Genomic DNA, 22591 nt, shown 5'->3' with positions numbered 1-22591 from the left:
CAACATGCTCACCTTTTTAAAATTCTTTCTTTTTAAGGGCATCTCCTTAATTTCTGACACCATAAAATGCTTTAGGCTCATCTTATATTTTCATTGACTCAGCACTGAAATAAACCACTTCTCCAAGGCTCTGATCTCTTTCCTTAGAGAGTGGGATTTAGAAACCAAAATCTGGGTACTAGGTTGGTCGTGGCTACCAGGATGTCACTGCTGGTAGGTCCTCTCAGCAGACAGAGCAAGGAAATAAAGTACACTGAGCCATGTATACACATATCCACACTTACTCCTGTATCAATCTGTATACATATATATACACACACATATTTATAGACACGCATTCATGCTGATTCATGCTGACACCTCTGACAACAGTCCAACAACCATGAGGTTTGTTGTAGCATTTCCCCTTCAATTTGATCTCTGACAGTTAAAAAGGGGACTAATTATATTTACTTATTTGATCAACCCTACTATAAAGTGTATATGTATACAAAAAGTACGTGTAAAGTGGCTTCAGAATTTAAACCATACCCCTACAAGAAAAATATTTATCAGCTAGAGTGCAGTGTACAGTTATTTGTCTTTATTTGGCCTTATCATATCTACTCGACAGTTTCCCCCCAACCCTGCCTCCCAAAGTGTGGTTATGTCAGTCATTTGTAATACAGTTACATCTCTTGTCATGGTCTGCATTCCATCTTTGGTTCCTGGTTCATACGGTTTTTTAAAATTTGCATATAGAAGAAATAATTCAGCTGTGTACAATTCTCTGGGTTTTGAGAAATGCCGAGTTGTGTATCATAGAAGAACAGTTCCATCACCTCCAAAAATCCCTTGTCCTGTCCTTTTCTAGTCAACCTGCCCCTCACCCCAACCCACAGAAATAAAGAATCCCTAAGGTTCCATCTCTAAGGCTTTGTCTTTCTAAAACATTGCATAAGTGGAATTATACAATATGCAGATTTTTGGGGGCTGGTGCAGCACACTGCCTTGAAGATTTACTCAAGTTACTGCATGTGTTGACAGTGTGTTCCTTTCCACTGCTGAGCGGTGTCCCATTGCATGGACATACCACAGTTAATTTATCCACTTACCTATTGAAGACATGTCTCCAGTTTGGCCTATTATGGAGAAAACTGCTAGAAACATTCACAAACAGATTTTGGCATGAACAGTTTTTGAAAATGCATTTGGGTAAATACCTAGGAGGGAGAGAGCCAGTTCGTACAGTACGTGCATATTTAGTTTTATAAGAAACCGCCAAACATTTTCAAGGTGGCTGTGCTGTTTTGCATTCCTACTGCCATCTGAGTTCCAGTGGTCCATATGCTCACCAACACTTATATCTTTATATTTTTATTTTTAATTTTAGCCAGCCTAATACGTGTATAGTGCTATGTTGCTGTGGTTTTAATTTGCATTCTCCCCAATAGCTGATGTTCAACATTTTCCCATATGTTTGTTTACTATTTGTTTATTTTTGATGAAGTATCCATTTTGCGTATTTTTTATAATTTGTTGATTGTTTTATTGTTGAGTTAAAAAATTTTTTTCTAAAGTAGGTTACATGGCCAGTGTGGAGCCCAATGTGGGCTTGAATTCATGATCCTGAGATCAAGACCTGAGTTGACACATAACAGACTGAGCCATCCAGGTGCCCCTCTTACTGTCGAGTTTTAAGAATTATTTATTCAGTAGTTTAACTAGGATATGGCGAGGCATCTTCTTTTTTATCTTAATCCTATAGTGTTTTCCAAACTTCCTGGATCTGTGATTTGGCATTTATCATTAATTGGGGGAAATTTTCAGGCACTATTTTAAGATATTCTTTCTATCCTACCATTCTCTTTCTCTCTTTGTCTTTAGGGATTCTTATTACTTGTATGTGAGAATACTTGATATTATCCCATAACTTTTTTGTTGTTGTTGTTCTTGTTTTTTAACTTCTTTTTTTCTTTGTGTTTCAGTTTGGGTGATTTCTTTTACCCTGTCTTCCACTTCCTGGACTCTTTCTTTGGTGGTGTCAAGCATACTGAAGAGCCCATCAAAGGCCTGCCTATCTCTGCTACCTGTTTTCTATTTCTAGAGTTTTCACTTGATTCTTTCTTAGAACTTCTCTCTATCTGCTGAAATAGCTGGATGATCTTCTATGCTCAAATTTTCCATTAGAGCCTTTAACAACTGTAGTTTTTTTAAGTTCACTGCCAGGTAATTCCAATACCTGTGTCATATCTGAGTCAGATTCTGATGACTGCTGTGTTTCTTGGGAGTGCAGTTTTTCATGCCTTTTTATACTCCTTATACTTTTTGGTAAAATTAGACATCTTGACTAGGATAGTAGAAGCAAAGATAAATAGTTTTAATACATGGAAATGGGTATCCCTCTCCTGCTAGGCCGTTAATGCCCCTTATGACTACAACCCAGAGTGGAACAAGAATCCTTCTCTTAGATTTTGAAAGATTTTGTCATTTAGTTGCCTATATTGTTAATAAATTCTGCTTTTTTATAAAGAAGGACATTCAAGGACAGCTTCTGATAAGGTGAGAGATAATTAGTATATCCCAACTAAACAGATCTATCCCAGTCAAAGCAAAGAAAAATGATACTCTGGAACTTCTGGGCGGCATCATTTGGTGGGGGTAGGGGTGGGGAACAGACAAATACACTTATTTGGGATGCTCTGAAATATCTGAACTTCCCTATATTCCTAGTCAGTGTAGCAGACTGATTGTGTTAATAGTGTCATCTCAACTCCTCCTATGTAACCCTGTGAGTTCTCCTGTAGTGGGCATGCTGACTTGCTTAAAAAACCTGACTGGTTTTCAACTCCTGCCTTTGGCTCTTGTCATGAGAACATATCTAAGTTTGCTGTGGCCACACATGGCTCAGTTATCCTGATCACCCCCCAACCCCCAAATGTATAAGTGATACCCCCAGACCAGATAGCTAAGTTCAGACTGAAATACTGACCCACAGGCTCATGAGCTAAAGAAATGCTTTTTGTTTTAAACCACTATGCTTTAGGGTAGGAATGGAGAGGCAACATACTCAGTGGGACTTCGGGCTCCCAGAGGTCCGGGGAGCACTGATGCACGCTCTGACTTCCCCGATTCTGTGTCTCCTCAGGTTCACTTCAGGCTGATTCGTGAAGATGCCAGAAGCCATGCCCTGAGAATATTCCACCATTATGGTGGTGCTTGTCTTCAGCCAAGTTCAAAAACCAGTTTCAGGAGGCTCCTATTTTTGATTTCTAATCCTTCCTAGGGGAGTCTTTGACAAGTACTTCATGTCTCCATTTTGCTGCTTGGAGCCTTTGACAGAAAGTCCACTCCTTGTGTCCTTTGATTTAGGACAGTGGTTTCTAGGAGCCCTGGGTTGGGCTGGCTGCAGTACTCTGGGGGGAAATCAGAGTCTTCAGACCCTGTCTTGAAGAGTCATTCAGAGATGCTGGGTGCAGCCCCAAAACCTGAATTTTTAGACAGCTCCCCAAGCATATTGCTAGGAGTATCAGGCGGTCACAGAACTAGATAGTTTTCCCCATTTGTTTCCTAAATGCATCTTTTCATACAATCTCCTTTGATCGGAATATACTTGTATATAATTACATGTAATAGATGCCGCCAAGTGAGACAAGAGTTAACTTATAATTTAGATGCCTACCTATTTTGAACACCAGTTAAAGGAAAGGAAGCTAACAATATCTATCACATCATAAGATCATCCAAATAGAAACAGAAAAATTTAAACAACAGAGAAGAGGAAATTTATATCAAAACTCAGACTAGAAGACTTACTTTGGTTAGTAGCTCTGAGTTTCCTAGCAGCAAAGACAAAAAGAGAACTATAATAATTATATAATTCTTTTTATCTGAAGGAAGAAAATATATGACAGGATCAGTAGAGACATTTTTCTAGAGCAGAATTCTAAAGGGAATTAATTACACAGACCCCTATCACACATACAATTTTTCAATATAATGGAAAATATGCTAATGCATAGGGAGAAACTTTTTCTGGAACTATATTATAAAGGGAACCTAATTATATAAGTCTGATTGCAAGAGGGACCATGAAAAACCAAAAGTTACATAGCCAACAGTGGAGGGCAGAAAATGAAGACTATTTCTCATACATCCGTTAGAACAGCATCTCTGGAGGCACTTCTGGGCAAGGGCCCAGGGGTGAGGCTTTCAGGTGATCCAACTTTTCTCAGGGAAAAGCTCAAGACGTCTAAAACCTATGAAAAGCGGGACAGTGCTTGGACGTGGGGTCCTTTCAAAGGATAAAATGGACTACACTGAACCACTGGAGGGGGGCACCTGGCGGGCCACCTGGTAGAGGAGCCAATTTATACTCAACCACCAGGAACCCACACTTGGGTGGGGAGTTGGCTCACACCAGGAACCAACTCAGGTGGAGCGGACAGATTCTAATGATACTAAAAAACTTCCCACTCCAGAGAGACATTTGCGGTTTCCTGTCCTTTGCAAACTCCATACAGAGACTAACAATGTGTTGAGCGCTCTTGGGCTGCGTCCATGGGGGAATGGTGCAGAGAGGCGAGGCTCCAACTCTGTCCTGTCTTCCAATCTTGCTTCAGCTCTTCCCCTCTGAAAAGCTTCTCCCTGGAGCAGTCTCGCCCTGCCCCACCCCTGGCCCCTTCATGTAGCTCCTCATCCTTCAGACCCTCTGTAGGTGTCACTGCTGCCCTCAAGCCTGGGGAGTGGCCCCCATCTGTGCCCCCACAGCATCCCCCTCCTCACCGCCAGAGTCCGCACTGACAGTCTGAAAGCAGTCCCCCACCCGGTTCACTGCCGCACCCCTACTGCTAGCAGCTCTAGGCACAAAGCAGCCACCTCAGACCGGTGCCCAGTAGAGGAATATGGTGGGAGCACAACTACTCCCTCTGGTCATGTGAGCAGTTACAGCTGCCGCAGCCTCGCTGAGTGCCAGGGCCCCCCTCAAAATGCTCCAGCATGGGGCGGAGATCTGACCCTAGGCGTCTTCTCCTGATCCAATCCTCTACACTTCTTGGCTCTAAGCTATGACCCAGTGTACACAGTGTAAGGCTGAATGAGGCACCCGGAGAGGCCCTGCAGATCAGGTGGGAGGCAGACGCCCATGTGCAGAGGGCTGAGGGCACAGGGTGGGACCCCAGAGATTGCAGGCATGATCCGGCCCTCTCCAGAAAGCCCGGGAGCAGCCGGCCGCAAGGGGTCTGTCTTGAGTCCTGTCCCAGAACTGCGGCACTGCCCGTGTCCCCCCAGCACGTGGGCCATGTGAGGACAGAACCTATGAGTGTACTAGGAGGAGACAGAGGCAGAACACGCACCTTGCCGCTGGGACCGCCACCGCCTGCGGGGGAGACTGGGAGTTCAGACGAGCTGGATCCTGGTGCTGGCCCAGCGGGACTTGACTGGTGGCTGGGCTTCTGCTCCGATAAACCAGCTGCTTTTTTCCTCTGGGCAGCGATTTGGGACAGGACACTGTCTATGCTGCCACCTGAGGAAAGAGGAAGAGACGTAACTGCCAGGGGTCCAGGGCCCGGCAACAGGGGTGTGGTGGACTTCATGTGCTGATCTTGCGGAGCTGGAAATGCTTTTCCCAGACTCCCCCTTGACCCCATGTGTCTGCGGGCTGGGGTTGACCCCAAGAGGACTGTGCATGAAAACCAAAGGTGGCAAGAACCCAGGGGCGGCCACCATGCTCTGAAGGCCTCACGGTGAGGTGTTGAAGGAGGCAGTGTGGGTACGATCAGCTTGTCCTCACTTTCCCTGGGCCACAGCCAGCTGGAGCAGCCTCCCGCAGGTACAGATGCCCGGCCCAGCCGCCCCCGGCAGCCCCCGCGCTAGTGTGTGCCCTCCGACCCCCCACTTTCCAGAGCTGTGTCAAAAACTTCCTCACCGTGATACTCAGAGTGGACAACGATGTTCCCTCTCCCAGTTGCCCCAAAACCCACTAGCAAGCTCGCATTATTACGAGAGGAAAGGGGAAGGGGATAACGCCCAGGGCTGGAGAGGATCTGAGGGAGAGCACCGACCACCGACGTCGGGAAGGTGGCAGCCAGGTGCTGCCTGTGGCTGTGAATATTTGTGCATGTATGAAAGTGCCATTCTGGAGGGCAAAAGGCAATGCTGTGAATTCACTGGAGACTCCTTGAGCCACATCGGGGAGGAAGACAGGGTGTAGGCAGTTGTTCCTGGGACCATCCACCGAGCAAGCGCGGGGGGGCCGCCCACACCCGCAGCCCCACGGGACCCTCCTGCCTCCCCTGAGTGGCCCTGCCTGGTACCCACCTGAGCGGTTATGCAGCTCCCCGCCATGCCTGCTCGAGCCCCCTACCCCGCTGGAGCCACCTGAGGAATGAGGTGAGTGGTTGAAGTTTCCAGAATTGGCGGGAGAGGTGGGGCTTCTGGAGAGAGATGGAAATTTAACAGGCCTGACAGGAGTCTGCAAGAATAAGGTGGGTGCTGTGGTTAGGGTCTGTTGCTCCCTCCTCTGGGCACACACGATCACAGCAGGGAGGGACCCGGATTCCCCTGGCTCACCCTAGCTGATGCCTGAGCCCAACACACCTCTGCCAACCAGTGCTCAGCGCGCCAGGCATCCCCTGAGAGGCGAGTTTACCTCTAGCTGCTGACAACCAGACCACCAACTCAGGCTGAGCCCCTGTGACGTCAGTCCCCGAATCACCCCACTTTCAGCATCACTCAATCCCCTCCCCCCGCGCAGACTAGATGCCATCTGGCCCTGCTCATTCCCTCCAGGGCCAGGCTCTCACTCTCCTGCTAGAGGCTTGCTGTTGCAATAGCCCCAGGAGGCAGCTGCAAGCAAGGCTCACCCCACTTTACAGAGAGATGGAGGTTCTCAGTTCTTTCAGTCACTCAACACAATGGCAGCGCAGGGTCCTAAATCGTCACTCTTGGTCTGCCATTTACTGATTCTGTGGTGTGGCGCCTACATGCAAGGGATAATCTCCTCAGGAGAGGGACTGCCTCAGGACATTACAGAGACACACCAAGGCCCATGGAGTCACAAGCCACCATGGGCAAAAAAAGCTAGACGTCACACTCCTTGTGAGTATAAGAAAATACCAGCGGTGCATATAGTTGCCTCCTAGTGTTTGCTCCTGGTCATCAACCTGAACAATGACATCATGTGGAAGTTGGTTTGAAACCAAGAACCTAACTCCCCTTCCTGGCCCAGGCCACAGAGCTGGGTACACTATGGCAGGTTACTTGCCCTCTCCAGGTCTCAGTCTCCTCATCTACTAAAGGGAAGGTTGGATTAGATCAGGTCTTCAGGCTATGCTCTAGGGAGCTCCAGGGCTCCAGAGAAAAGGCAGAAAAGAGGGGGCCCCCTCAACTTCCATTCCCTTCACACCATATTTTAATCTGTTTATAAAGTAAGTCCCGTTGTAGGATTCATGAGACAAAAGGATAACACTCATTTAAAAGAAAACAAAACCTTCGACCTTGCTGGATTAGCAGGTCAGAGGTCCCTTCTGCCCACAGCCCACCCAACTTCAGGGAGCAGTGAGTGAGTATCAAAGCCAGGCGACTTACAGCATCGGTGCTCCCACCAGCCACGCCCACGGGAGCACCCCTGCCAGCTCTCTGGGGCAGCACAGTCTTCACGGGCTCTGCCTTCCCACTGTGACATGTCCGGGACCGATCGGAGCTCCACAGCTCAAAACTGGAAGGGGGTAAGAAAGGGGGGATGACTGCCTTCAGCTTGTCACTCGGGAGTCTGGGGAAGGGGGCTCCATTGCGAAGCTGAAAAAGACAGGCTGTGGGTTAGACAAGCCCCAGTGGGGCTCTTCATGGAACTCTCCAGGTTTCTCCCGCTTCTCAGAGAATGGCACCTGCATCTACCCCCTCACCCCTCCCAACACACAACCTGCCGGAAACCCATGTGGTATCCTCTGCTCGCCTCCCAGCAACCAAGCAATACCCTCCTTTACTCTGCTCCAGTCCCCAGCTTCTTTTATGTCCATGATAGCAGCTAGAATGGAGACAGAGGGGATGGGGAGATTGGGGGGGGAGGCAAGGGATGCTGAGTGTGCTGTGACAGGGACCCCCGAGGGGCTGGGGAAAAGGGCACTGCAGGTCCAGGGAGCAGAATGCAGCAGGGCCCAGCAGCCAGAGGGGCAGGACAGAGGGGAGAGCTGGGGGTCTCAGGAGGAAGGGGCAGGGCACGGCAGGGGGGACCACGAGGCCCAGACAGGCTCTCTGTGAGCCCAGCAAAGTCTCCCTTCCCCATCCCACCACACCCTTCCTACTCCAGCCACACCTCCCACTGCTGACATTTTTAACTGTAATTTTATATTTTGAAAATGTGATTTAGGGTTAGTATAAAATCCACACAATGATGACTGGTGGATTGTCAAGGAAAAGCATTCACACAGTCCACACTAACTTTAATTAAGAAAAGACAGTGGACTTGGTGCCAGATGGCGCTTTGCAGGGAAGGGCATCCCACAGCTAAACCTGCCTCAGGAGCCGGGCACGCGTGCATCTCCACTAGGACGACTGCAAACGCCCACTCGGCAGGGCTCCCTGGCCATCCTCCATCTGCCCAGGGGCAGCCCAGCACGCTGGCGCCTTCCATCAGGCATTAGGAGGTGGGATGGGGAAGCGCCACGGCAGGTGGCGGCTGGGCAACCTGGGTCCCACCCTGGCTTCCCCGAGCTCTTCTGAGAGTCTGTGAACAGGGCTGTCCCGTCAGGACCTCAGTAACCTCAGCCAGCAATGAGGGTCAGACTAGAAGCGGACTAGGGATGCACCCAGCTGCAACGCCCTCAAAAGGCATTTTCACTCCTTGAGGTCAGAGTCTAAATTGTTGCAAACTTTCTGGAAGGCATGACAATGCCCACTGACCACTGACCCAGAAATCCTATTTCTAGAGGTTTACCCCCAAGGAAACAGTCAGGCAAGCAGGGGAAACTGAGGCATAAGAATATTTCATCAGATCTGTGAAAACAACAACTAAAACCCCAAAGTCCAACAGGTGAGCCCTCACTGGTCTGTGAGGCACAGTCCCATGACGAACGTCGTATCGTGTGGCTACTCGACGCGCTGTGGCTAACGAGTGTTTAATGGCCTGCGACAGACGGTCAGCACTGTTAGTTAGGTCAGGCTCAGCACAGCATAGGGAAGAGAACAGTGCCGACCTCCCAGGGGTGCTGGGGAGGCTAAATGGGCAAACATATGTTAAGTGCGCCTAATGGTGGCCGGCCCTTAGTAAGAGCTGTGAGACGTATTTGCCGCTGTCATATAGGGACGCGATATACTTGTAGAGGCTAAAATACGGCTAGAAAAATACTCAAAAGATACAAAGCACAAAATGTCATCATGATCCTGTGTATCATCAAAGGTGATTTTAATGTCTCTTCTTTATACTCAACTGCATCTTCCCAAATCTTGGCAACAGCCCTTCTCATACAAAAGTAACTGCTGCCGTTTAATGAGATTAGCAAGTGTCCGGCAGCACAAGCGCCCACCTTGGTAAACTGGTCTAGAGACAGGGATTCATACCTATCACACAGCAGGACAGGGCCGAAAGAGCAGATCCCTCAGCACTCGGCTCCAGGTGCCACTGGTCCCTGAGGCAGCTGAGGCCCTCACTGGGGAAGCTTCTGCTCCCTTCTCCTCTCCGATACTGCCCTCTCCTGGTCAGCCTTCAGATTACGGTCCTAGAGCTAAATGCACTTCAACCCCAACCAGGAGGCTCTCATTTCAAACAGGAGCACATGAGGTCCAGAGAGGGGAAGTCACAAGTCCAAGGTCACACAGCAGATAACTGTGAGCGCCTTCTGGGCCAGGCACTATGCTAAGAACTTCCTGGGGATAAACTTATTCAAACAAACAACCATGAGGGATAGCGTCCCTTAAGTCAGAGACTGCCAGCCGTCCCCCAGAACCCGTCTTCCACATCTTCCTCAGTAGACACCCCTGACACTATGATGAGACACAGCCACCTGGAACAGAGACTGCATTTCCCAGCCTCCTGTGCAGCGACTCCCACGTGACTGCATGCTGGCCGACCTGACATAAGCGGAAGTGGCATGTGGGTTCCCAGGAAACTTGAAAGACACGTGGTATGTGCCCGCAGCCACTTGTCTCTCCCCTCATCTCTCCTGCTGGCTCGAATGGCCACAGCTCTGGCAGCCGTCTAGGTAACAGAAGCCAAGTATGGGTAGAAGGAAGCATGCCCCTAATTCCATGGGTCAACGCACCAGTCCTGAGCTGCACTTGAGAAAAATAAGCTGCTAGCTCATCTATGCCACTGTCATTTGAGGACTTCCTGGTACTCATAGCCAAAACTAATCCTGACCCATCTCTAGTTCACAGATGAAGAGACAGAGGCCTCTCGGGCTGCAAGCACAGCCTCCTCCGTGACTCCTCTCCTCCTGACTCCCCACAACCAAAATAGTGAGTCCAATGTCCCCCATCAAGTCTTACATTCAAAGCCCTGTCCTTAGTGCTGCCTCCCTGCAAACACCATCAGGGCTGACATCTGGCCACTGAGCACCAGCACAGCCTTACCCATGGCTTCTGGCTGGCATCTGTTCCCCACCCCCTCAGTGCCAGAGCTGTGACAGGGTCACACGTTTTGATATCAACCCCATCTGTGACCACCACAAAGACAGACACATGTCTATATCCAGCCTTGTAAATCAATCAACTCATGACTAGTAGAGACCTGAAATGCTTTTAGAAAAGCCCCACACTCACCATGGTGGTCAATAACGCATCTTCTTTGTCTCCTCTCGTGCTCCCAGGACCTGAGAGACAAATGGAAATTTCCTGAAATGATCCCCCCTCCAACTCCAAACAAGTTCACGGCATGAGGAAGAGTGACAAGGTCAGCATTCATCCTGGAAAACCAACTCTCCTGAGTGATTTAATATTTAATAATAATTGGTATTCAATATCTGAACAGAAGGAAAATATTTAAAAGGTATCTCTTGAAGCATGTTTTCAGCTTTTCCATAAACCACTGCCACGCGGGTCAGACAGCGGAGGACCCAGCTCAATAGTCTGTCTCAAACAGCGCTGCTGAAGGAGCTCATCTAGGGGCTGGGAGTCTGGTAGAAGGGATGTGATGTAATCAATTGTCCAATCAGTGTGGGACTCTCCTTCGATCCCCTGGCAAAGTCATCCAATCCGTTGAACATCTCCAGCGGTGGGAAGTCCATTACCTACCCCACAAGCCCCCACCAGATAACTCATTCTATTTTAAAACCTTCCAGTGCTAGAGACCAATCATCCTGGACAGGTGGGGAAAGCACCTCTCAGAGGCAAGGGACAGGCAGGGCCTGGCCTCTGGTCCCTCAGCAGGGTGTGTGGGACCGAGGCCAGGGACTCTCACCACCACCATCCCCTCTACCATGCTGACTGCACTGGTGTCCGTGCCTCTCAGTCCTTCCCCAGACCAGCCACTCTGCTCCTGTGTCACATCCCAATAAGCATCTCCCCTCTGACATCAGCCCAGGAGATAGGACAAAAGGCAGAGAATTTGGGTCTGACCATTCTGAGAATTCTACAGCACATGCAGTGTTTTCTTACCATTCTCTTTCATGGTAGGGGCGACAGCCTGAAGCCCCAGGCGGCTTAGCTTATCCTGGGGGGCCGCCCGCATCGTGGAGTCCAGTGCTGACTCTGGCTCATCACAGAAAGGCAAAGGCTGGTTGCTGGAGAGCCCGCGGGGCAGGGTCTGCGTCAGTTTGAGCTTCCGGAACCGATTGGACATTCGGTTCCACCAGGACTGCCAAGGAAATGCAGAGCAGAGGTCGTGCTCCAGGAACACCCAGCCTGGGGGTGGGGACTACACTTTACACAGGCTTCCCCTCTGCTCCCCGGGCGCATGACAAGTTCTCCCAAATAGCCACTGCACCCTCTCCCACAAAGCCATGGTTCTTTCTAAATCCTTTCGGACTCAGCTCTTAGGGGCGACCCTATCTGCCACCCCTCATCTCACCAATCTCCACCTCACACAGATCGAGAATTGGAAACCCAGATGGGGTGCCCACTTGCTCGGTGTCTTATAGTGAGTCAGAGACAGACAGATGGACAAGAGGTGATGCCAAACACGGTAACATCAGTCACTGTGTAACCTCCTCCCCCAATTCCTGTGCGAGTGAGAGGTGTTGGGTGTCCACTGCAAGGCCTGGGACACCTGTTCCAGCAGCTGACGTCCCCCCCCCACCGACAGAGGGGGGGACCAGTACCACCCCCCGCTGAGAGAGGGGACCGGTACCACCCCCCAGGGTGTTTTTCTCTCCATAACCCTGGGACACACCGGGAGGGGAGGCCAGGAGGGCGCGGCCAAGACGGCAGCGAGGATGGGGTTGCAGGGACCTCTGTGAATGACAGCAAGAGGAAGACCTGGGGCTTGTGTGAGCGATGCACAGGAACAGGGGGCCGAGCATGCAGATCACGGAGGTGCCAGAACCCCAGACAGGATGGCGGAGAGGAAGGTGGATTTCAGGCAAGTAGAGAAGATGGGGAGCATGAGAAAGTCAAAGAAAAATACTCTCAGCTTGCAGTTAGAAATGAGCAACTGGAGGTCATTCTGGAATTTTCAGAAAGCCATGGATGCAGGCCCGTGGGCAGCGGGGAGACCGGAGAACAGCACAGCAGCAGTATCCCACGTGCAGACACAGATGCCGCACACACATGGCCTGGGAGGAGAGGCATTTGGATCCCCCCCATATCTGCCATGCTCACTGCTCACCCCCAGTTTACTTCCTGCTCCTGCTGGGCCGCCCTCACCCTAGCCGAAACCAGCCCGGCGTCAGTAGGAAGCGGCAGGCATCCCGCAGCCTGTCAGCCTGGCTCTCTCTCTAGCCCTGGAGGACAGGAAAAGGCCAACCTTAAGCCCGCCTTTGTCATCGGGCAGCACTGGGACACTCCAGGGCTGTCGAGCCTTCGAGTGGGGCAGAGGCGGTGGGTGGCTGGGCCGGCCTTTGTCTTTAGTCACCTGCATGCAGACAGATGCCAGCAGTCGAACAAGTTCCGTGTCTATGGACACAAAAGGCAGCGCTTTACCTGCAAATACGTCTGTTGGGCTACGGAGGGGAGGGGGCTCAAGGAGACCACGCTTGGCCTCAGAACTCATTTCCCCACAGAAAGATCGACGGGAAGCATGGTTTAAGAGGACAGACTCTGCAGCCGATGGCGGGGGCTTCGGGTCTGCCTCGGCCCCTCCCCGGCTGTGCAACGGCCTGTGAGTGAGTCTCTGGGTCTCTGGAAAGGGCTGCCAGTAGGCACCACATGAAGGCATGTGGAGGATTCAAGGGAATTCCTGCCTAAGGTAAGTGCTTAAGAGAGGTCGGGTCTTGTTATTATTACCTGGGTTACCAAAACAAAACAATGCAATAAGTGAAACTGACAAGAAAACACTACAAACTATTAACAGTGTTTTCCTCTTGATAACTGTTTCTTTTTTTTCTCTCCAAGAGTTCAATAATAAGTATGTGTTTCTTTGAAAATTTCAGGCAAAAAGTTTGTTTAAAAAAACTCACTAGGAAAAAATAATCGACTAGCGAGAGGGTAGGGAAGTGATCGGAGGCCAAGGGAGAAGAGACGCAGTGAGACATGAGTTTTTGTGAGAAAAGGGTGCATGATGCAGGGATGAGTTCGGAGGACACAAACTCTTGGCACACCGGGAGGGTCTCTGATGAGGCAGAGCGAGCTTATTAGACTTGGGCAGAGGACCCCAACTCGCCGGCTAGGTCAAGCCATCTCTCTTGACCCTGGTCACCTCCCCTCCACAAGGGGACATGCAGCTCTGCTTCCCCTCACACACCCTGTGAGGATGAAATGGAACCAGGTAGGCACATGGGGTCTGCGGTGGGGGCAATGCCAGTGATGAGGTAGGGTGCTCCGGCCCACCACCCCGTAGCCCACAGAGGTGGCGGGAACAAGTCCACTTGGGACTATGGAGGTAAAGACCTCTCCCAAGGCCAGCAGGCTGGGATCTGGCTCACAGCTCAAAGTCTGTGGGTCAGAAGGACCTCCCAGCCTCTCTCCTTCCCTGGACTGAAACTCCAGGGCAAGAGGAGACAGGACAGACAAACAGACTCTGATCCCTGAGTTGCCTGACTGGATGCCTCAGGTCTGAGAGGAGGGCCTGTCACAGTTGGGGAGGGCCCAAGGGGAGCAGCAGATGCCTGCGGGGACCAAGACACATCAGAGTATGGATGGCGACACTGCAGCAGAGTACCCTTGACCCAGCGGCCTCTCCCTACACAATTCAGCACAGGGGACCATGGCTTCATGTCTGCTTCTCCTTGTCAAAGGGGCCTTTCTGTTTCCCCGAGAGTCAGGGTTTCTGGCTCCAAAGCCCTGGTACCATTCTGGGGCTTGTGTGGCCCACTGGGGCAAATTCGTGTCTCGCTGGCCTTCCCTCCTAGGAGACTTCCTGAAGGCCGGTGCCGGAGAAGCCCAGAGGTTTACCTGGTGCCAGCCCAGCCTTTACTGAGGAAGGAAGCCACTTGTCTGAGGACCCGTGGTGAGCCCCTTGGGGCTCAAGAGTGACTTCCCCCATGAGTAAGCAAGGGCTGAAAACAAAGATGACTCTCTCCATTCCTAGCCAGAGAAAGGCTGTGCAGGTTTACAACCCTTTTCCAGAAACAACCCACCAGGATCACTCAGCAGCATCACTAGGTCAAAGGCCGTGTACCCGTTTTTTGCACGAAGAGTGACATCAGCCCCTTGGTTTAGCAGATATTTGACAATTTCCTTATTCCTGGAGAGGAAAGAAAAAGCCAGAGTTAGAGGCACTGAAAGCGAAAGCCTGGCTTTGTTCCTGGGCAAGCTGACGGTATTAACTACAGTGTCCCATCCCAGAGCCCAAAAGAAGGGCATGGAAAGCTGCCAAGGGTCTCACACTCCTCCTTCCCTACACCATGGGCTGATCAGACGCGAATATGATGGAAACCAAAGCCGAGGTGTTCCTTCGACAAACAAAAGGAAAACTACGTGGCCAACACGCCCACACATAAATTCCCCACTCCTCCTGCCCCAAATCAGGACACCCACACTGTAGAAGCCCCACATAGGACAAGGTGTCTGATGCAGAAGCCCGAAGCTGACCAAACAGCAAAATAAACTACTTTGAGATGACACGGGAGAGTGCTGTGATCACCTGAAACAGGGAAGGAAGGGCCAGTTATTTGGAATCAGACCACCAAGCCACTGTAAGAAGGTCTACAGCTCCTGGTCTCTGGGCCAGCCTCCCTGGGAGAGGGAGAACAGGAGCACCAGTCAACGGCGGTGCCTATTCAGAAGGAGAGGGTGAGGACAAGATTCACTGCCAGTTGCTGAGAAGCCAACAGTATGAATGGCTCATGTTCATTTCCAGTGGGACACAAACTTAAGGCCAGCAGTGTGAACAATCCAAACCAACCGACCACTGTTCCACTGAAATCTACTAGAGCCACTTATCTGCCTGCATAAAATGTTCCTGCTGCACAGTTTTTATGGGCACTGGTGAATTCTGTAATAAGGTCACAGGCATCAGGACACAGAATAGGAAGGCAGAATAGAATGAGCCTGTACCACTTTGATTTTTGTGTGTGTGTGCCGCAAGGTTTTCCCAGCCCTTGAGTTCATCTGTAGTTTCTTGGGACCAGAAAACTCCTTCAAGAAACCTATCTGAGCTCAGGGTATTGTAAGCCTTCCACGGAGGGAGCAGAGCTGGTACTGACCCATGGTAGGTGGCCTGCATGAGGGCCGTCCAGCCATGCACGCTGTCCTGCTTGTCAACGTCGGCATGCCTCTCCACCAGCAGCTGCACCAGAGGCAGCTGCCCCATGACCGCTGCCAGCATCAGCGGGGTGGCCCCATCCCCGTTGACCAGATTCACATAGTTGGGGTCTTCGTCTGCAATCTCTTTGACCAGCTGGAAGTTTCCTGCAAACAGAAGAGGGAGATCTGGTGGTCTGCAGGCAGCGGGCTGCCGGATGACTTACCCAGCAGGTTTCAGTAACAAACAGGTGCTCAGCCTGCCTCTGCACTGGGTTGCTGGGCATCAGAGGGGCGACAAAGGTGAAGAAGAGGGAGCCCCCATCCTCAAATCTCTTGGTAAGGGTCGGAGGCAAGAACAAAAATAGTTTTTCTAAAAGAGAGAAGTGTTATTGATATCCCAAGAGAACAGATGAAGGAACATGAAGGGCAATGTGTCGCAGAGAGCTCAGATCTCCCTGGGGAGTGAGGATCAGGGAGGGCTTCCTGGAGGTGGGGTCTACAACAGGAGAGAGTTTTGGCTTCATCACAATCAGAGTGGAGTGGGTAGGTAGGCCGTAATGCATTTCAGAGGTAGGGAAAAGCCAGAACATAGCCACAGGGTTTGGCAGGGGGGTGGGGGTGGGGGGCTGGGAGATCAGTCTGGAATTTGTGTATAAAGCATCATAATGACTACCAGTCTCCAGCGGCTGAACCACCCTGTGAGAAACCACCGAGTCAGGAAATAACAAAATGCCTGTTTCTTTCTCAAACACTCTGGGTGGCCTTGAAATGGATTACAAATACTAGGTTGGGAGAATGTCCCTATATCCATAAATCTCCAAAAAGATTTTCTAAAGTGCTTACCCATTTTCAATGCATGGAAAATATCAGGCCGCCTTTTCTCCTCATCTAGGTAAAGAAAGATTTTTAAAGTTAACCACAAAAGATTTAATAGAATAGAAAAGTCACCCACATGTAACAATACAGCCTAGCTTTAAAAGTGATCTGGTTTCCCAAGCAATCTGATCAGAGACCCATGTAGCAGATGAACCTGGCAGCCTTTCTGGAAGAGTTAGAGAGTGTCTGTAGATTTCCCCAAGACAGAACCTGGGAAGTCAACAGGCCAACAAAACCTGAAGAAGCAGAACATTTCCTGATCCCACACCTACAAAGCAATCACTTTGGGGTATTCCAAACTTTGGGATGTCCTCTCTTAGCTGTAATATAAAAGTATGGTCTTGGAAAAATCTGGATTCCTATGAAAAAACATTAAAAAAAAAAAAAAGCGATTCTTCTCTACTAAAAACTAAAGGTACAACCCTGAGATAATCCCAAAGGAGAGAATGGAGACACTAGCAGCTGAGCATAGGGGGAGGTCATGGATGTGGCCACCAGAACAGCCCAATGTTCACTTTTGTTTTCCTTCCCAAATAAGAAGCAATCTGAACAACTCTGAGTCTGCCCCAGCCTTGCAGATGTGGCCCCCTGCAAACCCCCTGATGTTTTTACCTTGGTCCCTGCAGCCCAGCTGGTATGGGAGGCCACGCCTATCCCCAAACCTGGGCCTTGTTGTACCCACCTCATGCTGGCCCCTCCCCATCGGTCACCTTCCTCAGAGCCTGAGCTGGTAGGTACTGTGCTACTGTTAGAAAACAGACATCCTCAGCACCAGCACCCCTGTAGGTGGCCGAATGCAAGACTTCTGGCAATTCCACGAACTCCAGAGACAGAGTTCGTGGAAGGGGAACTGTGAGGGGCGTGAGAGCTGCGAGGGGAAGCTGTGGCTCTGGGCTAACTCTCTGGGCCGGGCCAGCCCCCTCAAGCAGCTGGGAGGAAGCTGCCGCCTGGTGCAGGGATCACCAAGTTTGAAGTGAGCGTGTTGGAAAGGGAGTGTGTGTTTCCAGAATGATCACTCTCCTCACCAACAACAGGGGGATAACATGTTAACATGGGGACGATGTGGTGATTTCAGAGATCAAGAATGGAAATGGGAAATGCTCCAGAAATCCAAACAGCAATTTTTGTTCTCTTGACCAGTGACTGGCACCCACCCCAGAAAGGGTATTCCGTAACTCCAAGCTTCTCACAGAGACGTACGGACAGGACCATGGGACTAAGTGTCTAATTCTGCTAGTGCAATACTATTAAGAAAGGATTCTGCACCTCAGTTTTAAATATGTCACATTCCTTTAAGTGTATAAAAGTCTAATTTGTTGTGGGCGGAGCCTTCTCATGGCAAGACCCTTTGAGGAAAAAGCGTGTCCTCTGGCCTGTGTGTTGGTTGCTAAGCAACCATTCGATACAAAACATACAAAACAATCACTGACCCTCTAGCCTGACCCCAGGAGGCTGGGGGAGCTGTGCCACTGATGGTCCCCTCCTCCTTCCAGATGCCAGTGTTGCCCATCTGCAGCAGAGCAGACTGGGGACCCTGCCCGAGCCCAGGAACAACCACAGTAGGGGTCGGGGGGTACCTTGTTGTAGCTCACGGGAGGGAGAGAACTGGGGCAGGCGAATTTCTTGGCATCTCACAAAAACAGCTAGAGGCTAATGGTTATTTATTTAATAATCTATCACTAAGAACACACTTTTGCCCTTGCTGCTGGCCTACCTGAAGGCTCTTCCCTGAGAGCCTGTTTGGAGCACTCCCTCAGCTCCTGCAAGCCAGCTGCCATCTCACCTGCTCCAGGAGGCCACCCACCAGGGGCAGCCTGCATCGCCCCAATCACCACCACTCCCAAACCTCAGCCTTGCCCATCTCCCACCCCCACCATGGTACTGCCCACCTACCATACTATATACTTAATGTTTATTTCCTGCTTCTTGCCTGTCTCCCCTACAGAGGCCAAGGTCTCCATGGGTAGAGGGCACATTGTTCTAGAGCAGGGGTTGGTAAACTACAGTCCTGGGCCAAATCTGCTTCCCAGCTTATTTTGGTAATTAGTGTTTTACTAGAACACGCCATACCCACTCATTGACATATAATGTACGGCCGCTTTCTCTCTAACAGAATTGAGTGGTTCTGACAGAGGCTGGCCCGCAAAGTCTAAAATATTTACTATCTGGTCCTTTCCAGAAAAAGTCTGCTGACCCCTATTCTAGAAAGATCCCAGAACCTCCTGCATCAGAACTGTCTGGTTGGAAAGAAGGGGCCTTCCTATGGGGGTTCCAGGCTCTTCCCACAGATACCAAATCATTCCAGAGGGTGGCCCTTGAACCCGCAAATAATAGGCTCTCCAACTGATTCTTATGCACAGCACAACTTAAGACCCACTATTCTGTAGGCCAGACTCTGATTTGTACATGCCCTCTGGTTGGGTAAGCCTCAGCTTTTGTCATTTAAACGCCATTTAGGGTCCAGGTTGGTGGCAGCACAGCCTGACCTGTCTTGGGCCTGACCGTGGTCAGTGGGTCCAGGTAGTCTGCAAGATCCCTATGCTTGCGGTCCAGTGCAACCTCAAAGGCCGTCTTCTCCAGCACGCTGAGGTGGTCAGGGTTGGCCCCCTTCTCCACCAGCTGTTGGGCCACACCAAGCCTTCCAATAAGCGCCGACAGCATCAGCGGGCTCCAGCCCACAGTTCGGGCCACGCGGTTGGGGTCCGCACCCCACTCCATCAGCAGACGCACTACGGCCTCGTGCCCATGCTGGATGGCAGCCATCAGGGCTGTGATGTCCAACAGCTCGTCCCTGCTGTCCCCTGCCCCCGGCTGCTCGCTGGAGGGGCTGTGATGGTCCACAAAGGCACCAGCTTCTAGAAGCAGCTTCACCACGCCCAGGTGGCCACCCCGAGAGGCCACAGTGAGCACACTGGCCCCTAGCCGGTTCTGGGCGTTGACATCAGCCCCATGGTCCAAAAGGAGATGTGCCACACTCACGTGCCCAAATCTGCCAGGAAGACAGAGAATTAGTGACGCTAACATGGAGCACTGACACGGAGACAGCTTATGTAATTCTCATCTGTCATTAATTATTAAAATCATAATAGCGACTTAGAGTAAAAGATCTTCTTCTTTTTTTTTTAAAAGATTTTATTTATTTATTTGACAGAGAGATAGCACAAGCAGGCAGAGCAGCACGCAGAGAGAGAGGGAGAAGCAGACTCCCTGCTGAGCAAGGAGCCCGATGTGGGGCTTGATCCCAGAACCCTGGGATCATGACCTGAGCCGAAGGCAGCCACTTAACCAACTGAGCCACCCAGGTGCCCCAGAGTAAAAGGTCGTCTTCTGGTGCCAGGCACTGTGCTGGCCCTGCAGGTCCACCATCAAACGTGAACAACTGCTCTGTCTGGGTTCAAATCCAGCTCTGCCAATCACTAGCTATACGACCCTGAGAAAGAACTTCAGCTTCTTCATGCCTTCATTGCCTCACCTATAAAACAGGGATGTATCACTGTGTCTGCTTCAAGGGCTGTTAAGGATCCGACGAGTTAGTATATATTAATAGAGAATATATGCAGCACTCAGAACAGTGCTTGGCCAAAGGAGCACTGCATAAGTGTTAGATGTTTTAATGATCATTTGACCTTTTATGTTACACTAAGTACCGATGTCACCCAACTGGTAAGAAGTGGTGTCAGGGTCAGAACCCAGGTCTGTCTGAATCCTGATGTCCCCACTTTTTCCCCTACACCATGCTGCTTCCCACATCCCAGAGAGTTCATTTTATTTTGCTTTGTAGCCTTGCAATCTACTTCTATCTGTGCTGACTCCCGTGGGCAGGGCTCAGGGCTGACTCATGTCTACCCATCCCCAAACACACACAGAAGGTCCTTCAAGATGAGCCAGGGCACTCCATGCCAAGAGGAGTAGCCCGGCTCTGGTCAGCAGAGATGGGCTCACCAGAAGCCTGCTGCCACCTGCTGGCAGGAATGCGGGCTGCCAGGGGCTAAGAATTAGGCCTGGGTGGGGCCCTCCTCCAGGAAGCAGGAGCTGGCCAGGGAGACACAGAAGCGACCACCAACCAACACCAATACCAGGAAAACAGATACCTCTTCCCAGCAAAACCTCTGCCTTCTTTAGCCACCAGAGGGCAGAAAAGATCTGTTTTGCAGGGTTTTGGTTGGCACACTTGGGGCTGAGCAGCGAGTGTCTGAGCTGGAAGGAGCCTTGGACTAACCAGAAAGAATGACGGGAGAGGGGTCTGGAGCACCAGATCATAATGCCTGAGTAACGTCTGCATCTGCGAGGCAGCGTTTTGGTTCTCTTGTCGCATTCCCCTCCTTTCCGGAAGTGAGTTTCGTACCTCCTATAAACCTAGGGCCTCCCTTCTCCCTGTGGAGGCAGAGCCAAGGCCAAACTCTGATCTGAACTTAAAAATACCTACAGAGACGTGAACCTTAACGGCACCGGGTCACCTCAGCCTCTGGAGGGAGAGCTTGTGAACTGGCTCCTCCAGCTCTAGGGGGACTGGGCCTGTCCCTCCTCTTCTCCAAAAGCAGAAAGGGAGCAAATCAAAATCACAAGCTCAAATGCAGAAAACTTCAACCCCAGCCTGTCTCCCTACCTCCAGTCGTATTCCTTCTCGCCCATCCTCCGTGGCGGGATTGCCCCAACCTGACGGCCACGGCCCAGCTTCCCACCACATGAAGAGGCCTGTCCACCTTGACCAAGTCAACTTCATGTCCACCAGATCCCCACGGCATCCCCGCCACTCTGGCCTGTACTCACCAATTCTACTCCTCCCATGACTTTGCCTTTGCCGTCCTGTCTCTCTGCCCAGAGCACTCCCCTGTCCGTCTTTCCTAAGTATACCATCCTGCTTCAGGATTCAGCTCGGAGCTCACGCCCTCTGAGCAGCTTCCAGGACCCCTTCCCACCACGAGTTCAGGTGCCCTTCATCTAGGCACCTGAAGTCCCCCGGTCCTCGCCTCTAGGATGCACCTGAGCCTTCCTTCTACCATTATGTCTGCCTGTCAGACCGTGCGCTCTCGGAGGACAGGACCGGGGGCTGACCGACAGTGGGGCTCAGTAGATGGTGTTAAATAAATGACTGGCATAACCAAGCAGAGGATGGTCCAGAGGTGGGCCATGGAAAGGACCACAGAACTCATTTATCCTCCATGGAAGTAGAGAATTTTTAAAAACCACACTATTTCGTTATCAAGCGTAAAATAAAACCTAGGATAACTCCTCACAGCAGATTAAAAGGTACTGTCACATTTTTATCTCATTTGATCTTAATAAACCCTGAAATATTTATTTTTAAGATTTTATTTTATTTTATTTGACAGAGAGAGACACAGAGAGGGAACACAATCAGGGGAAGAGGGAGAGAGAGAAGCAGGCTTCCTGCTGAGCAGGGAACCCGACACGGGGCTCAATCCCAGGACCCTGGGATCATGACCTGAGCCAAAGGCAGATGCTTAATGACTGAGCCACCCAGGCGCCCCAATAAACCTTGAAATAAACTGATAATGCCCATTTCACAGATGAGGAAACTGAAGACCTGAATGGAAAGCAGAGCCTCTTCTTTTGAAAGTGATAAGAGTCAAAACTTGAACCTAGACCCTAAGACCCCAAACTCCAGCTCCTCTGGTACAAAACATTATCAGATAGAAAGAAAAGGAGAGAATTTGAACTGAAATGCTGACACCTGGAATACTTTCTGAACCCACAGGTAGCCCAAGAGGTCATTCAATTAGGCTGAAAACATTAAACAATTCAGGGAAGGCTGGGAGAATTTTGTGGATGCTCCATTTCTAATAGGTAATTACTGAGGATGGGGAAGTGTGGGGCTTTCTGAACAGCAGCTGTGATTACCAACTAATTTTGGCAATTAACACCTGTGTTTAAAGACCTGGCACAAAGTCCTACTGCCCAAAGTACTGGGCAGAGAGGCCACACTGGCAGGCAGAGA

At 50.6% G+C, this 22591-nt stretch overlaps 1 protein-coding gene across 1 annotated transcript in view; it reads right to left on the bottom strand.

Moving 5' to 3' along the window:
- The window catches only part of ANKS6 (ankyrin repeat and sterile alpha motif domain containing 6), a 44110-nt gene extending 24517 nt beyond the window's left edge, over positions 1–19593 (bottom strand). Inside the window, exons 1-10 of the mRNA XM_044265273.1 lie at positions 19119–19593; positions 16600–16644; positions 15717–15921; positions 14649–14755; positions 12878–13026; positions 11572–11770; positions 10738–10787; positions 7567–7776; positions 6298–6451; positions 5334–5503 (exon numbers count right to left, since the gene is read on the bottom strand). Coding sequence (XP_044121208.1) covers positions 5334–5503; positions 6298–6451; positions 7567–7776; positions 10738–10787; positions 11572–11770; positions 12878–13026; positions 14649–14755; positions 15717–15921; positions 16600–16644; positions 19119–19395 — 1566 coding nt within the window. The 5' untranslated portion in view covers positions 19396–19593. The remainder of the gene's footprint in view (positions 1–5333; positions 5504–6297; positions 6452–7566; positions 7777–10737; positions 10788–11571; positions 11771–12877; positions 13027–14648; positions 14756–15716; positions 15922–16599; positions 16645–19118) is intronic.
- Between the last annotated feature and the right edge of the window lie 2998 nt (positions 19594–22591).

Source organism: Neovison vison, chromosome 9 (assembly GCF_020171115.1).
Source record: "Neovison vison isolate M4711 chromosome 9, ASM_NN_V1, whole genome shotgun sequence".
NCBI classification, from domain to species: domain Eukaryota; kingdom Metazoa; phylum Chordata; class Mammalia; order Carnivora; family Mustelidae; genus Neogale; species Neogale vison.
Note: the sequence above shows the minus strand (reverse complement) of the source record. Positions and strands in the feature narration are given on the sequence as shown.